The sequence below is a fragment of the Mytilus californianus genome, unplaced genomic scaffold, assembly GCF_021869535.1.
Source record: "Mytilus californianus isolate M0D057914Y unplaced genomic scaffold, xbMytCali1.0.p SCAF_9, whole genome shotgun sequence".
Lineage (NCBI taxonomy): Eukaryota > Metazoa > Mollusca > Bivalvia > Mytilida > Mytilidae > Mytilus > Mytilus californianus.
Genome location: NW_026262745.1, coordinates 48,636,212 through 48,653,742, shown reverse-complemented (window position 1 = coordinate 48,653,742; position 17,531 = coordinate 48,636,212). Strand labels below are relative to the sequence as shown.

Here is a 17,531-nt window from a genome sequence, read left to right as displayed (position 1 = left end):
AAGAAAATTTTCTTAGGTGAGATCAATGATTCAAGAGAGCAGAGGAAATATTCTTTGTGGCGATCAATGATATAAGACTTCAAAGGTAATTTTCAGAGATAAAATCAATGAAAAAAGAAAGCAAAGGTATTTATTTAGCTGATCTCAATGATACCAGTATGAAAAGGCAGTTGTCTTAAATTATTAAACCAAACAAACGTTATTTCCTAATTTGATATCAATGATACTAAAAAGCAAAGGTAATTGTCGTAGATGAGAGCAATGATACAAGAAAGAAACAGTTATCAAGGGTGACATCCGTTTATACTATAAAGAACAGTTCATTATCAAGGGAAATGGTTTGCCTTTCACTAGATCCACTGTATATTACATTATATTAAAAGAGACTTCTGAGAAACAGAACACGTGTTTTTTATTGTATACCAGACTTATTGTCGTTCTGTTTTTCTAGAGAAAATTACAAATATTCACATGGCAATTTGTTGTTTATTTCCCTCTTGTACGATAACCGAAGATCAACATATTTTCCGGTCCGTTCTGTATTCAGGACATACAATAGTGACAGGAGAGAGAATTGTGTCGCTAATGTAAAATGTGTTTTTTTCGCGACGTCAAACTGTAACATTTTTGGAAAAGATTCATTTTTGACTGATTTTAATCTTTAGCTTGAAAACAAGTACATGGACCATTCTTTTCTAAAATGACATTTGGCTTGACTATGAATGAAGATTAATTGTTTACAGCAAACATAACATTTTTTTTTTAAATCATGAAATTCGATAAAATTGTTACGCAAATTTAGATCATACTTATAATAAAGATATTCCAAATGCTTTGACAAAATCCACTTGTGTTTATCTTTTGAAACAACAAGTTATATGTGTCTGTCCAAAGAATAGAAATATCCAAAAAAACCGAAATTTTGAATCAATGTTTAAAATTTGACCCTGTTTATCTTCTAAAAGAAGCACATGCACGTATATTTTGTATAACCTATATGTATTTATTAGGGGAAAAAAACCGGTATGCAAATTTTCGTAAAACAGATCACCGTTGAATCAAAACTGTATTCAATGTTCTTATTATACTGAACAAAATTGAAATACATTGGTTATTATTCAACGGATTTTGTAGACTTTTTAAATTATTATATCATTACATTATGACAAATAAAAGGTTTAAAATTCCAACTCTTATTGAAAATTATGCGTTCATGAGTTTTATTACAAATGACCTTATTACTGTATTGTAGTACAGAACTCAACTTAGGACTATTTTTTTATTTTTTTATCTATTTTTTTTACAAAAGGTCTTTAATTATTGACAAGCATTGAACGTCGTTTGTTTCAAAAGCTGGAAATACAGTACAATTTGTTAGATCTGATAGATCATAATGCATCTGGAGACAACAGATCTGAATAAGACATTTGATAAACTCTAAAGTCATATTGATACATTCTATTTTATCTATATTATATACTGATGAATACATGCAGTTGTATCTTTTCGTTAAATCAGGTTATCCTTCATCACACTATTTTACTAAAGTATTCGAAATTTATTCGAAAAGATATGTTCTAACGCATTGAGAGAAAAGAAGAATGCGGCAAATGTCAAACCGCTTTAATTAGTAGATTTGCTGGAACCATGTTTTGATAGTAATAAATTGATGGCATTCTATCTACTCTTTCTTTCAGGACAAAGAGGACTTAAAGGAATGGATGGTATGTTTCAACATGCGTGTATATCATTTGCATTCTAGTTACAATTCATCGTATTTGCTTATACGGCACACATACCAATTTGAAATTGAAGTTTCAGTTAAAAATCCAATCAAATTTGTACGTCAATTGCACTATGTTTGCACAGTATTTTATTTACTTGCAAAATGCACGTTTTATGATGTTCGCTAATCTGTTTCAAAATAACAAGCTTTTAAAAAGACCGTTATAAATTGATAGTAAATAAATAACAGAACTAAAAATGCAGAAAAAAATGAAAGGTTCGTGTACTTGTTTTCGAGATATAAGCATTTGAAAAATTGGCAGAAAATTATTCTCTCTACATTTTTCTTACATTTAACATTGGCACCTTTTTTTCTTTCAAAAACTATGAAAAAATAACAAGGATTTTATAAGATTTAAAAAAATGGCTTTTTAAACTATATGTAATAAAATTATAAAACAAAAGTAGAGGTAAGCGGGGAAAATATTTATTGGCACTACATGGATAAAAACTAATACAATGTAATACCACTGTTAGTTCTTAAACATTACATTTCTTTTAAAAGCATTATAATGATGGCATTGTATCTTCTCTACCTTTTAGGACCACCATGACATGAAGGAGTTGATGTTATATATCAACATTTGTGTATATCAGTTGCATTATGATTACAAGTAATCTTATTTTCTTGCTAAGTTACATGCAAATCTTGTGAAATAGAAGATTTCAATTCCTTGCAGCGAAGGTAACATTTAAATTTCTATTCAATTTCGTAATCGTCGAAGAGATATGTTCTAACATATTGAAAGAAATAAGAAATAGGGAAAATGTCGAACCGCTTTAATTAATAGAATGGCTAGAGTCTACACAAGGCCGTGTCTTTCATATTAATCAAATGATGTCAGTCTATCATCTCTTTCTTCCAGGACAACCAGGACCAAGGGGCAGGTATGGTATGTATCAATATTCGTATGTATCAATTGCATTCTAGTAACAATTCATCTTATTCTAAATGTTGAGAGAGAAAACGATTATGATACCAGTCAAACAAGAAAAAGTTTTAGATTGTTGAAAAGATTGTTTTATAGTATAGTACTTATAATATTCGATCTTTTCTAACTTTCAGGACCACCAGGACCTAACGGAGTAGATGGTACGTATCAAACATTCGTGTATATTAATTGCATTTGGATTACAAATTATCTTATTTCCTTGCAAAGTCACATATAGATAAGGAGAAATATGAATTTCAATTAAGATTGCAATGAAACTTTCCACTCGCCTGAAAACTGTTTAGCTATAATCTACAGTTTTTTTTTTCATTTCCTTGCAACGGAAGTAACACTAACGTATGTCTCTTCAATTTTGCTGGCGTCGAATAGATATGTTATAACATATTGAGAGAAAACAAGATGTCACAGCACATGTCAAACTACTTTAGATAATAGATATGCTAGAGTTTAGTTTAGAAATAGATATGTCTTTGATATTAATAAAATGACGGAAGTCTATCATCTCTTTCTTTCAGGACAACCCGGACCTAGGGGCAGGTATGGTATGTATCAGTATTTGTTTATATCAATTGAATTCCAGTAACAATTCATTTCAAAAGGAAATGTTAGTAAACGTTACAATCAAAGGTTCCACTCACTTCAACATATTTGAACCATTGTTAGCAAATCATTCATTTTCAATTCCTACAATCATATTTAAGCTAGTCTATTGAATTTACAAATACCTTCCGCTGTGGATTCATTTAAATTTCCTGAATACCAGTTTTTGTGGATTGAGGAATAATTGTATTTTCGTAGATAGTTGTTTTTGTGGTTTTGCCAAGGTCTGCATACAAGCCTAAAAAAGATATGTACTTCGTTTAACATTAAAATTCGTGCTTCACGTATACCCACGAAATCCACCAAGATTGGAACCCCACAATCAATTATGAATCCATAGAAGATATTTTTGTTAAATGTTGAGAGAAAAAACGATTATGATATCTTTCAAACCACAATTACAAGAAAAAATCCAAGATTTTTTAAAAGTTTGTTTTATAGTAGTGTACTTTTGACGTTCGATCTTCTCTAACTTACAGGACCACCAGGACCTAAGGGAGCGGATGGTACGTATCAACATTGGTGTATATCAATTGCATTCTGATACCAAGTGGCGTTAAAACACCAAAATCAAATCAATATTCGTATATATCAATTGCGTTCTGGTAACAATACATCCTTTTTATTACAAAGCACATATAAATCATTCCAAAAGGAAGTTAAAAGTTCCAATTAAACGTTTCACTCACTTACACATATTTAACCATTATAAGCAAATCATTTATTTCTAACTCCTACAATACGATTCAACCATTATAAGCAAATCATTTATTTCTAACTTCTACAATACGATTCAAGCTAGGCTATTGAATTTGCAAACACCTTCCACTGTTGATTCAAATGTCAAACCACTTTAAATAGTAAATTTGCTAGAGTCTACAAAAGGTCATGTGTTTCATATTAATCAAATGATGACAGTCTATTATCTCTTTCTTCCAGGACAACCAGGACCTAAGGGCGGATATGGTATGTATGAATATTCATATATATCAATTGTATTCTAGTAGCAATTCATTTGTTTTATATTACAAAGCACATATAAATCATTTGAAGAGGAAGTAATAGTTAAAAATTCCAATCAAACGTTTCTTTCACTTAAACATATTTAACCATTATTAGTAAAACATTTATTTCTGACTCCAACAATATGATTCAACCATTATAAACTAATCATTTATTTCTAACTCCTACAATACGATTCAAGCTAGTCTGTTGAATTTGCAAACACCTTCCAGTGTGGATTCATTTATTTGGGTACCAGTTTTTGCGGATTGAGGAATAATTGTATTTTTGTAGATATTTTTTTTGTGGTTATATATAAGCCTTAATAAAATGTGTACTTCGTTTAACATCAAAATTCGTTCTACACGTATACCCACGAAGTCCAACAAAATTGGAACCCTACAATCAATAAAGAATCCTTATAAGATATTTTTCTTAAATGTTGAAAGAAAAAAACGATTATGATATCACTCAAACCATTATAACAAGATAATATTCAAGAATTTTTTTAAAGTTTGTTTTTATAGTATTTTACTTATGAATTTCGATCTTCTCTAACTTGCAGGACCACCAGGACTTAAGGGAGCGGTTGGTACGTATCAACATTGGTGTATATTAATTGCATTCTGATTACAAATTATCTTTATTTCCCTGCTAAGTGACATGTAAATCATGTGAAATAGGAATTTCAATTAAAAAGGCAATCAAACGTTCCACTCGTCTTAAATATGTTGAGCTATAACCAACAAGATTTTTGTCAATTTCTTTCAACGGAAGTAAAATTTAAGTATGTTTGTTCAATTTTGCATGCGTCTAAAAGATATGTTATAATATATTTAGAGAAATGAGGAATACGGCAAATGTCAAACCATTTTAAATAATAGATTTGCTATAGTCTACATGAGGTCATGTCTTTCCTATTATTCAAATGATGACAGTTTATTCTCGCTTTCCTCTAGGACAACCAGGACCTAAGGGACGGTATGGTATATATCAACATTCGTATAAGTAACAATTCATTTTTTTTTTAATTACAAGGCACATATAAATCATTTGAAGAGGAAGTAATAGTTAAATGTTTCAATCAAACGTTTCAATCACTTAAACATATTTAACCATTATAAGCAAATCATTTATTTCTAACTCCTCTAACATACGATTCAAGCTAGTCTGTTTAATCTGCAAACACCTTCCACTGTGGATTCAAATGTCAAACCACTTTAAATAATAGATTTGCCGGAGCCTACAAAAGGTCATGTGTTCCATATTAATCCAATGATGACAGTTTATTATCTCTTTCTTCCAGGACAACCAGGACCTAGGGGCGGGTATGGTAGGTATAAATATTCGTATAAGTAACAATTCATCCTTTTTTTATTGCAAGGCACATAAAAATCATTTGAAGAGGAAGTAATAGTTAAAAGTTCCAATCAAACTTTTCATTCACTTAAACATATTTAACCATTATAAGCAAATCATTTATTTCTAACTCCTACTATACGATTCAAACTAGTCTGTTGAATTCGCAAACACCATTCACTGTGGTTTCATTTATTTTTCTTGGGAACCAATTTTAGTGGATTGAGGAGTAATTGTATTTTCGGAGATATTTGTTTTTGTTATGCCAAAGACTACATACAATCCATAATAGAATATGTACTTCCTTAAACATTAAAATTCGTGCTTCACGTATACCCACGACATCCACCAAAATTGGAACCCCACAATCAATTATGAATCCATAGAAGATGTTTTTCTTAAATGTTAAGAGAAAAATACGATTATGATACCTTTCAACCCACTATAACAAGAAAAAAGCCAAGATTTTTGAAAAGTTTGCTTTTATAGTATTGAACTTATGAATTTCGATCTTCTCTAATTTGCAGGACCACCAGGACCTAAGGGAGCGGATGGTACGTATCAACATTGGTGTATATCAATTACATTCTGATTACAATTTATCTTTATTTCCCTGCTAAGTGACATGTAAATCATGTGAAATAGGAATTTCAATTAAAAATTCCAAACAAACGTACCACTCGTCTTAAAACTGTTGAGCTGTAATCAACAAGATATTTGTCAATTTCTTTCAACGGAAGTAACATTTAAGTATTTCTGTTCAATTTTCCATGCGTTTAAAAGATATTTTCTAACATATTCAGAGAACTGATGAATACGCTATTTTAAATAATAAATTTGCTAGAGTCTACAAAAGGTCATGTCTTTCCTATTAATAAAATAATGACAGTTTATTATCCCTTTCTTCCAGGACAACCAGGACCTAGGGGCGGGTATGGTATGAATCAATATTCGTATAAGTAACAATTCATACTTTTTTTATTACCATGCACATATAAATCATTTGAAGAGAAAGTAATAGTTAAAAGTTCCAATCAAACGTTTCACTCAATTAAATATATTTACCCATTATAGGCAAATCATTTTTTTCTAACTCTTACAATACGATTCAACCATTATAAGCAAATCATTTATTTCTAACTCCTACAATACGATTCAAGCTAGTCTGTGGAATTTGCAAACACCTTCCACTGTTGATTCAGATGTCAAACCACTTTAAATAATAGATTTGATAGAGCCTTCAAAAGATCTTTTTATTTATATTAATCAAATGATGACAGTCTATCATCTCTTTCTTCCAGGACAACCAGGACCTACGGGCGGGTATGGTATGTATCAATATTCGTATATATCAATTGCATTCTAGTAACAATTTATTCTTTTTTAGTACAAGGCACATATAAATCATTTGAAGAGGAAGTAATAGTTAAAAGTTCCAATCAAACGTTTCACTCACCTAAACATATTTAACCATTATAAGCAAATCAATTGTTTCTTACGATTCAAGCTAGTCTGTTGCATTTGCAAACACCTTCCACTATGGATTCATTTATTTTTCTTGGGTACCAATTTTTGTGGCTTAAGGAATAACTGTTATTTCGTAGATATTTGTTTTTGTGGTTATGCCAAAGTCTGCATACAAGCCTAAATGAAATGTGTACTTCGTTTAACATTAAAAAACTTGCTTCACGTATACCTACGACATCCACCAAAATTGGAAATACACAATCAATTCTGAAATCAAAACAGAAATTGTTCTAAAATGTTCATAGAAAAAACGATTATGATATCTGTCAAACCACTATAACAGGAAAAATCCAAGATTTTTTAAAAGTTTGTTTTTATAGTATTGTACTTGTGACATTCGATTTTCTCTTACTTGCAGGACCACCAGGACCTAACGGAGCGGATGGTACGTATCAAAATTCGTGTATATCAATTGCATTCTCATTGCAATTTATCTTTATTTCCCTGCTAAGTCACATGTAAATCACATGTAAATCATGTGAAATAAGAATTTCAATTTACATTTCATTCAAACGTTCCACTCGTCTGAAAACTCTTGAGCTATAATCAACAGGTTTCTTTTCAATTTCTCTTAACGGAAATAACATTTAAACATGTCTGTTCAATTTTGCAAGCGTCGTCTAACATACATGTTTTAACATATTAAGAGAAATGAGGAATACGGCAAATATCAAACTACTTTAGATAATAGATATGCTAGAGCTAGAGTCTAAAAATTTATATGTCTTTGATATTAATGAAATGATTTAATTCTACATGTATATTCTCTTTCTTCCAGGAACTCCAGGAACTCTAGGAACTCCAGGATCGGATGGTATGTATCAATATTTGTGTATTTCAGTTGCATTTTGATTACAATTTATCTTATTACCCTGCTAAGTCACATGTAAATCAATTGAAATAGGAATTTCAATTAAAATTGCAATCACACGTTCCACTCGCCTTAATCATTTTTAGCCATAATAAACAAGGTGTTTTCTATTCCTTGCAACGGAAGCAACATTAAAGTATGCCTGTTTTGTTTTGCAAGTGTCGAAATGATATGTTCTAACATATTAAGATAAATGAGGAATACGGCAAATGTCAGATCACTTTAGATAATAGATATGATAGAGTCTAGAAATAGACATGTCTTTGATATTAATGACAAGTTTTCATTCTAGATGTATCTTTTCTTTCTTCCAGGAACTCCAGGATCGGATGGTATGTATTAACATTTGTGTATTTCAGTTGCATTTTGATTACAATTCATACTATTACCCTGCTAAGTCACATGTAAATCAATTGAAATAGGAATTTTAATTAAAATTGCAATCACACGTTCCACTCGCTTTAAACATTTTTCGCCATAATTAACAAGATGTTTTCCATTCCTTGCAACGAAAGTAACATTAAAATATGTCTGTTTAGTTTTGCAAGTGTTGAAATGATATGATCTACTATATAAAGAGAATGAGGAATACGGCAATTGTCAAACCACTTTAGATAATAGATATGGTAGAGTCTAGAAATAGATATGTCTTTGATATTAATGAAATGATTTGATTTTACATGTATATTCTCTTTCTTCCAGGAACTCCAGGAACTCCAGGATCGGATGGTATGTTTCAACATTTTTGTATTTCAGTTGCATTTTGATTACTTTTCATATGATTACCCTGCTAAGTCACATGTAAATCAATTGAAATAGGAATTTCAATTAAAATTGCAATCACACTCGCCTTAAACATTTTTTGCCATAATTAACAAGGTGTTTTCCATTCCTTGCAACGAAAGTAACAATAAAGTATGTCTGTTTTGTTTTGCAAGTGTTGAAATGATATGTTCTAACATATTAAGAGAAATGAGGAATACGGCAAATGTCAGACCACTTTAGATAATAGATATGGTAGAGTCTAGAAATAGACATGTCTTTGATATTAATGACAAGATTTCATTTCACATGTGTCTTCTCTTTCTTCCAGGAACTCCAGGATCGGATGGTATATATCAACATTTGTGTATTTCAGTTTTGTTTTAATTAAAATTTATATTATTACCTTCCTAAGTCACATGTAAATCAATTGAAATAGGAATTTTAATTAAAATTGCAATCACACGTTCCACTCGCCTTAAACATTTTTTGCCATAATTAACAAGGTGTTTTCCATTCCTTGCAACGAAAGTAACATAAGAATATGTCTGTTTTGTTTTGCAAGTGTCGAAATGATATGTTCTAACATTATAAGAGAATTGAGGATAACGGCAAATGTCAGACCATTTTAGATAATAGATATGCTAGAGTCTAGAAATAGATATGTCTTTGATATTAATGAAATGATTTAATTTTACATGTATATTCTCTTTCTTCCAGGAACTTCAGGAAATCCAGGATCGGATGGTATGTATCAACATTTGTGTATTTCAGTTGCATTCTTATTACAATTTATCGTATTTTCCTGCTAATTCACAGGTAAATCGTGTGAAATAGGAAGTTTATTAAAAATTACAATCAAACGTTCCACTCGTCTGAAAAATTTTGAGCTATAATCAACAGCTTTTTTTTGTCAATTTCTTTCAACGGAAGTAACATTTAAGTATGTCTGTTCAATTTTGCATGCGTCTAAAAGATATGTTCTAACATATTAAGAGAAATGAGGAATACGAAAAATGTCAAACCACTTTAAATAATAGATTTGTTAGAGTGTACAAAAGGTCATGTCTTTTATATTAATCAAATGATGGCAGTCTATCATCTCTTTCTTCCAGGACAACCAGGACCTAGGGGCGGGTATGGTATGTATCAGTATTCGTATATATCAATTGCATTCTAGTAACATTTCATACTTTTTTATTACAAGGCACATATAAATCATTTAAAGCATGTAAAAAAATAGATAATAGATATGCTAGAGTCTAGAAATAGATATGTCTTTGATATTAATGAAATGATTTAATTTTACAAGTTTATTCTCTTTCTTCCAGGAACTCCAGGAACTCCAGGATCGGATGGTATGTATCAACATTTGTGTATTTCAGTTGCATTTTGATTACAATTTATATTATTACCCTGCTAAGTCACATGTAAATCAATTGAAATAGGAATTTCAATTATAATTGCAAGCACAAGTTCCACTCGCCTTAAACATTTTTCGCCATAATTAACAAGGTGTTTTACATTCCTTGCAATGAAAGTAGCATTAAAGTATGCCTGTTTAGTTTTGCAAGTGTCGAAATGGTATATTCTAACGTATTAAGAGAAATGAGGAATACGGCAAATGTCAAACCACTTTAAATAATAGATATGCTAGAGTCTAGAAATACATATGTCTTTGATATTAATTAAATGATTTCATTTTACATGTATATTCCCTTTCTTCCAGGAACTCCAGGAACTCCAGGATCGGATGGTATGTATCAACATTTTTGTATTTCAGTTGCATTTTGATTACTATTCATAGTATTACCCTGCTAAGTCACATGTAAATCAATTGAAATAGGAATTTCAATTAAAATTGCAATCACACTCGCCTTAAACATTTTTCGCCATAATTAACAAGGTGTTTTCCATTCCTTGCAACGAAAGTAACAATAAAGTATGTCTGTTTTGTTTTGCAAGTGTTGAAATGATATGTTCTAACGTATTAAGAGAAATGAGGAATACGGCAAATGTCAAAGCACTTTAGATAATAGATATGCTAGAGTCTAGAAATAGATATGTCTTTGATATTAATGAAATGATTTCATTTTACATGTATATTCTCTTTCTTCCAGGAACTCCAGGAAATCCAGGATCGGATGGTAGGTTTCAATATTTGTGTATTTCAGTTTTATTTTTATTACAATTCATATTATTACCCTGCTAAGTCACATGTAAATCAATTGAAATAGGAATTTCAATTATAATTCCAATCACATGTTCCACTCGCCTTAAACATTTTTCGCCATAATTAACAAGATGCTTTCCATTCCTTGCAACGAACGTAACATTTAAGTATGTCTGTTTATTTTGCAAGTGTCGAAATGATATATTCTAACATATTAAGAGAAATGAGGAATACGCAAAATGTCAGACCACTTTAGATAATATATATGGTAGAGTCTAGAAAAAGACATGTCTTTGATATTAATAAAAAAATATTTCATTCTACATGTATCTTCTCTTTCTTCCAGGAATTCCAGGATCGGATGGTTTGTATCAACATTTGTGTATTACAGTTTTATTTTGATTACAATTTATATTATTACCCTGCTAATTAACATGTAAATTGCAATAAAAAATTCCACTTGTCTTAAAACTGTTGAGCTATAATGAACAGGGTTTTTTCAATTTCTTTCAACTGAAGTAATATTCAAGTTAGTCTGTTCAATTTTGCTTGCGTCTACAAGATATGTTCTAACATGTTAAGAGAAATGAGGAATAACGGCAAATGTCCAACCACTTTAAATAATAGATTTTCTAGAGTCTACAAAAGGTCATGTCTTTTTATATTGATTAAATGATGGCAGTCTATCATCTCTTTCTTCCAGGACAACCAGGACCTAGGGGCGGGTATGGTATGTATCAATATTCGTATATATCAATTGCATTCTAGTAACATTTCTGGTATGTATCAATATTCGTATATATCAATTGCATTCTAGTAACATTTCATCCTTTTTTATTACAAGGCACATATAAATCATTTGAAGCAGTAGTAATAGTTAAAAGTTCCAATCAAACGTTTCACTCACTTAAACGTATTTAACTATTAAAAGCAAATCATTTATATCTAACGATTCAAGATAGTCTGTTGAATTTGCAAACACCTTCCAATATGGATTCATTTATTTTTCGTGGGTACCAATTTTTGTGGATTAAGGAATAACTGTATTTTCGTAGATGTTTGTTTTTGTGGTTATGCCAAAGCCTGCATACAAGCCTAAATAAAATGTGTACTTCGTTTAACATTAAAAAACTTGCTTCATGTTTACCTACGAAATCCACCAAAATTGGAACCCCACAATCAATTATGCATCCAAAAAAAACACTTTTCTAAAATGTTGATAGAAAAAACGATTATGATATCTGTAAAACAACTAGAACAAGAAAAATCCAAGATTTTTTAAAAGTTTGTTTTTATAGTATTGTACTTGTGATATTCGATCCTCTCTTACTTGCAGGACCACCAGGGCCTAAGGGAGCGGATGGTACGTATCAACATTCGTGTATATCGATTGTATTCTTATTACAATTTATCTTTTATTTGCCTGCTAAGTCACATGTAAATCACATGTAAATCATGTGAAATATGAATTTCAACTAACATTGCAATCAAACGTTCCACTCGTCTGAAAACTGTTGAGCTATAATCAACAGGTTTCTTTTCAATTTCTGCTAACGGAAATAACATTTAAGCATGTCTGTTCAATTTTGCAAGCGTCGTCTTACATATATGTTTTAACATATTAAGAGAAATGAGAAATACGGCAAATGTCAGACCACTTCAGATAATAGATATGGTAGAGTCTAGAAATAGATATGTCTTTGATATTAATGACAAGATTTCATTCTACATGTATCTTCTCTTTGTTCCAGGAACTCCAGGATCGGATGGTATGTATCAACATTTGTGTATTTCAGTTGCATTTTGATTACAATTCATATTATTACCCTGCTAAGTCACATGTCAATTGCAATCAAAAATTCCACTTGTCTTAAAACTGTTGAGCTATAATGAACAGGGTTTTTTTCAATTTCTTTCAACGGAAGTAATATTTAAGTAAGTCTGTTCAATTTTGCTTGCGTCTAAAAGATATGTTCTAACATGTTAATAGAAATGAGAAATAACGGCAAAAGTCCAACCACTTTAAGTAATAGATTTTCTAGAGTCTACAAAAGGTCATGTCTTTCATATTGATCAATTGATGGCAGTCTATCATCTCTTTCTTCCAGGACAACCAGGACCTAGGGGCGGGTATGGTATGTATCAATATTCGTATATATCAATTGCATTCTAGTAGCAATTCATACTTTTTTATTACAAGGCACATGTTAATCATTTGAAGAGGAAGTAATAGTTAAAGTTCCAATCGAACGTTTCACTCACTTAAACATCTTTAACCATTATAAGCAAATCATTTATTTCTAACTCCCACAATACGATTCAAGCTAGTCTGTTTAATTTGTAAACACCTTCCACGGATTTATTTATTTTTCGTGGGTACCGAATTTTGTCAATTGAGGAATAATTGTGTTTTCGTAGATATTTGATTTTGTGGTTATGCCAAAGTCTGCATAAAAGTCTAAATAAGATGTGTATTTCGTTTAATATTAGAATTCGTGCTTCACGTATACCCACGAAATCCACCAAAGATAAAAACCCACAATCAATTATGAATCCATAAAATATATTTTTCTGAACTGTTGAGAGAAAAAACGATTATGTTATCTGTCAAACCACTATAACAAGAAAAAAAATCAAGATTTTAAAAAAAGTTTGTTTTTATAGTATTGTACTTATTATATTCCATCTTTCCTAACTTGCAGGACCTCCAGGACCTAACGGAACGGATGGTACGTATCAACATTCGTGTATATCAATTACATTCTGGTTACAATTTATCTGTATTTCCCTGCTATAATCTACAGTATTTTTTTCAATTTCTTGCACCGGAAGTACCATTTAACAATGTTTGTTCAATTTTGCAAGCGTCGTCAAAAAGATATGTTTTACATGTAAAAAAATAGATAATAGATATGCTAGAGTCTAGAAATAGATATGTCTTTGATATTAATGAAATGATTTAATTTTACAAGTTTATTCTCTTTCTTCCAGGAACTCAAGGAACTCCAGGATCGGATGGTATGTATCAACATTTGTGTATTTCAGTTGCATTTTGATTACAATTCATATTATTACCCTGCTAAGTCACATGTAAATCAATTGAAATAGGAATTTCAATTATAATTGCAAGCACAAAATCCACTCGCCTTAAATATTTTCCGCCATAATTAACATGGTGTTTTCCATTCCTTGCAATGAAAGTAGCATTAAAGTATGCCTGTTTAGTTTTGCAAGTGTCGAAATGGTATATTCTAACGTATTAAGAGAAATGAGGAATATGGCAAATGTGAAACCACTTTAAATAATAGATATGCTAGAGTCTACAAATACATATGTCTTTGATATTAATTAAATGATTTCATTTTACATGTATATTCCCTTTCTTCCAGGAACTCCAGGAAATCCAGGATCGGATGGTAGTTATCAACATTTGTGTATTTCAGTTTTATTTTTTATTACAATTAATATATTACCCTGCTAAGTCACATGTAAATCAATTGAAATAGGAATTTCAATTATAATTTCAATCACACGTTCCACTAGCCTTAAAAAATTTTCACCATAATTAACAAGGTGTTTTCCTTACCTTGCAACGAAAGTAACATTAAAGTATGCCTGTTTAGTTTTGCAAGTGTCGAAATGGTATATTCTAACGTATTAAGAGAAATGAGGAATACGGCAAATGTCAAACCACTTTAGATAATATATATGCAAGAGTCTAGAAATAGATATGTCTTTGATATTAATGAAATGATTTCATTTTTCATGTATATTCTTTTTCTTCCAGGAACTCCAGGAACTCCAGGATCGGATGGTATGTATCAACATTTATTTATTTCAGTTGCATTTTGATGACAATTTATATTATTACCCTGCTAATTTACATGTTAATCAATTGAAATAGGAATTTCAATTAAAATTGCAATCACATGTTCCACTCGCCTTAAACATTTTTCGCCATAATTAACAAGATGTTTTCCATTCCTTGCAACGAAAGTAGCATTTAAGTATGTCTGTTTATTTTGCAAGTGTCGAAATGATATATTCTAACGTATTAAGAGAAATGAGGAATACGGCAAATGTAAAACCACTTTAGATAATAGATATGCTAGAGTCGACTAGAAATAGATATGTCTTTGATATTAATTAAATGATTTCATTTTACATGTATATTCTCTTTCTTCCAGGAACTCCAGGAAATCAAGGATCGGATGGTAGGTATCGACATTTGTGTATTTCAGTTTAATTTTTATTACAATTTATATTATTACCCTGCTAATTTACATGTTAATCAATTTAATAGGAATTTCAATTAAAATTGCAATCACACGTTCCACTCGCCTTAAACATTTTTTGCCATAATAAACAAGGTGTTTTCCATTCCTTGCAACAAAAGTAGCATTAAAATATGCCTGTTTAGTTTTGCAAGTGTCGAAATGGTATATTCTAACGTATTAGGAGAAATGAAGAATACGGCAAATGTCAAACCACTTTAGATAATAGATATGCTAGAGTCTAGAAATAGATATGTCTTTGATATTAATTAAATGATTTCATTTTACATGTATATTCTCTTTCTTCCAGGAACTCCGGGAAATCCAGGATCGGATGGTAGGTATCAACATTTGTGTATTTCAGTTGCATGTTTATTACAATTCATATTATTACCCTGCTAAGTCACATGTAAATCAATTGAAATAGGAATTTCAATTAAAATTGCAATCACACGTTCCACTCGCCTCAAACATTTTTCGACATAATTAACAAGGTGTTTTCCATTCCTTGCAACAAAAGTAGCATTAAAATATGCCTGTTTAGTTTTGCAAGTGTCGAAATGGTATATTCTAATGTATTAAGAGAAATGAAGAATACGGCAAATGTCAAACCACTTTAGATAATAGATATGCTAGAGTCTAGAAATAGATATGTCTTTGATATTAATTAAATGATTTCATTCTACATGTATCTTCTCTTTGTTCCAGGAACTCCAGGATCGGATGGTATGTATCAACATTTGTGTATTTCAGTTGCATTTTGATTACAATTCATATTATTACCCTGCTAAGTCACATGTCAATTGCAATCAAAAATTCCACTTGTCTTAAAACTATTGAGCTATAATGAACAGGGTTTTTTTCAATTTCTTTCAACGGAATATTTAAGTAAGTCTGTTCAATTTTGCTTGCGTCTAAAAGATATGTTCTAACATGTTAATAGAAATGAGAAATAACGGCAAAAGTCCAACCACTTTAAATAATAGATTTTCTAGAGTCTACAAAAGGTCATGTCTTTCATATTGATCAATTGATGGCAGTCTATCATCTCTTTCTTCCAGGACAACCAGGACCTAGGGGCGGGTATGGTATGTATCAATATTCGTATATATCAATTGCATTCTAGTAGCAATTCATCCTTTTTTATTACAAGGCACATGTTAATCATTTGAAGAGGAAGTAATAGTTAAAGTTCCAATCGAACGTTTCACTCACTTAAACATCTTTAACCATTATAAGCAAATCATTTATTTCTAACTCCCACAATACGATTCAAGCTAGTCTGTTTAATTTGTAAACACCTTTCACGGATTCATTTATTTTTCGTGGGTACCGAATTTTGTCAATTGAGGAATAATTGTGTTTTCGCAGATATTTGATTTTGTGGTTATGCCAAAGTCTGCATAAAAGTCTAAATAAGATGTGTATTTCGTTTAATATTAAAATTCGTGCTACACGTAAACCCACGAAATCCACCAAAGATAAAAACCCACAATCAATTATGAATCCATAAAATATATTTTTCTGAACTGTTGAGAGAAAAAACGATTATGTTATCTGTCAAACCACTATAACAAGAAAAAAAATCAAGATTTTAAAAAAAGTTTGTTTTTATAGTATTGTACTTATTATATTCCATCTTCCCTAACTTGCAGGACCTCCAGGACCTAACGGAACGGATGGTACGTATCAACATTCGTGTATATCAATTACATTCTGGTTACAATTTATCTGTATTTCCCTGCTATAATCTACAGTATTTTTTCAATTTCTTGCACCGGAAGTACCATTTAACAATGTTTGTTCAATTTTGCAAGCGTCGTCAAAAAGATATGTTTTACATGTAAAAAAATAGATAATAGATATGCTAGAGTCTAGAAATAGATATGTCTTTGATATTAATGAAATGATTTAATTTTACAAGTTTATTCTCTTTCTTCCAGGAACTCAAGGAACTCCAGGATCGGATGGTATGTATCAACATTTGTGTATTTCAGTTGCATTTTGATTACAATTCATATTATTACCCTGCTAAGTCACATGTAAATCAATTGAAATAGGAATTTCAATTATAATTGCAAGCACAAAATCCACTCGCCTTAAATATTTTCCGCCATAATTAACATGGTGTTTTCCATTCCTTGCAATGAAAGTAGCATTAAAGTATGCCTGTTTAGTTTTGCAAGTGTCGAAATGGTATATTCTAACGTATTAAGAGAAATGAG

The 17,531-nt window shown here is 30.6% G+C and overlaps 1 protein-coding gene across 1 annotated transcript in view; it reads left to right on the top strand.

The window, feature by feature from the left end:
* Positions 1-1,717: 1,717 nt before the first annotated feature.
* The window catches only part of LOC127715939 (collagen alpha-1(IV) chain-like), a 90,841-nt gene continuing 75,027 nt past the window's right edge, over positions 1,718-17,531 (top strand). Inside the window, exons 1-16 of the mRNA XM_052222046.1 lie at positions 1,718-1,724; positions 8,005-8,040; positions 8,412-8,429; positions 8,800-8,826; positions 9,191-9,208; positions 9,580-9,606; positions 10,191-10,217; positions 10,589-10,615; positions 10,980-11,006; positions 12,784-12,801; positions 14,024-14,050; positions 14,820-14,846; positions 15,220-15,246; positions 15,617-15,643; positions 16,015-16,032; positions 17,250-17,276. Coding sequence (XP_052078006.1) covers positions 1,718-1,724; positions 8,005-8,040; positions 8,412-8,429; positions 8,800-8,826; positions 9,191-9,208; positions 9,580-9,606; positions 10,191-10,217; positions 10,589-10,615; positions 10,980-11,006; positions 12,784-12,801; positions 14,024-14,050; positions 14,820-14,846; positions 15,220-15,246; positions 15,617-15,643; positions 16,015-16,032; positions 17,250-17,276 — 385 coding nt within the window. The remainder of the gene's footprint in view (positions 1,725-8,004; positions 8,041-8,411; positions 8,430-8,799; positions 8,827-9,190; positions 9,209-9,579; positions 9,607-10,190; positions 10,218-10,588; positions 10,616-10,979; positions 11,007-12,783; positions 12,802-14,023; positions 14,051-14,819; positions 14,847-15,219; positions 15,247-15,616; positions 15,644-16,014; positions 16,033-17,249; positions 17,277-17,531) is intronic.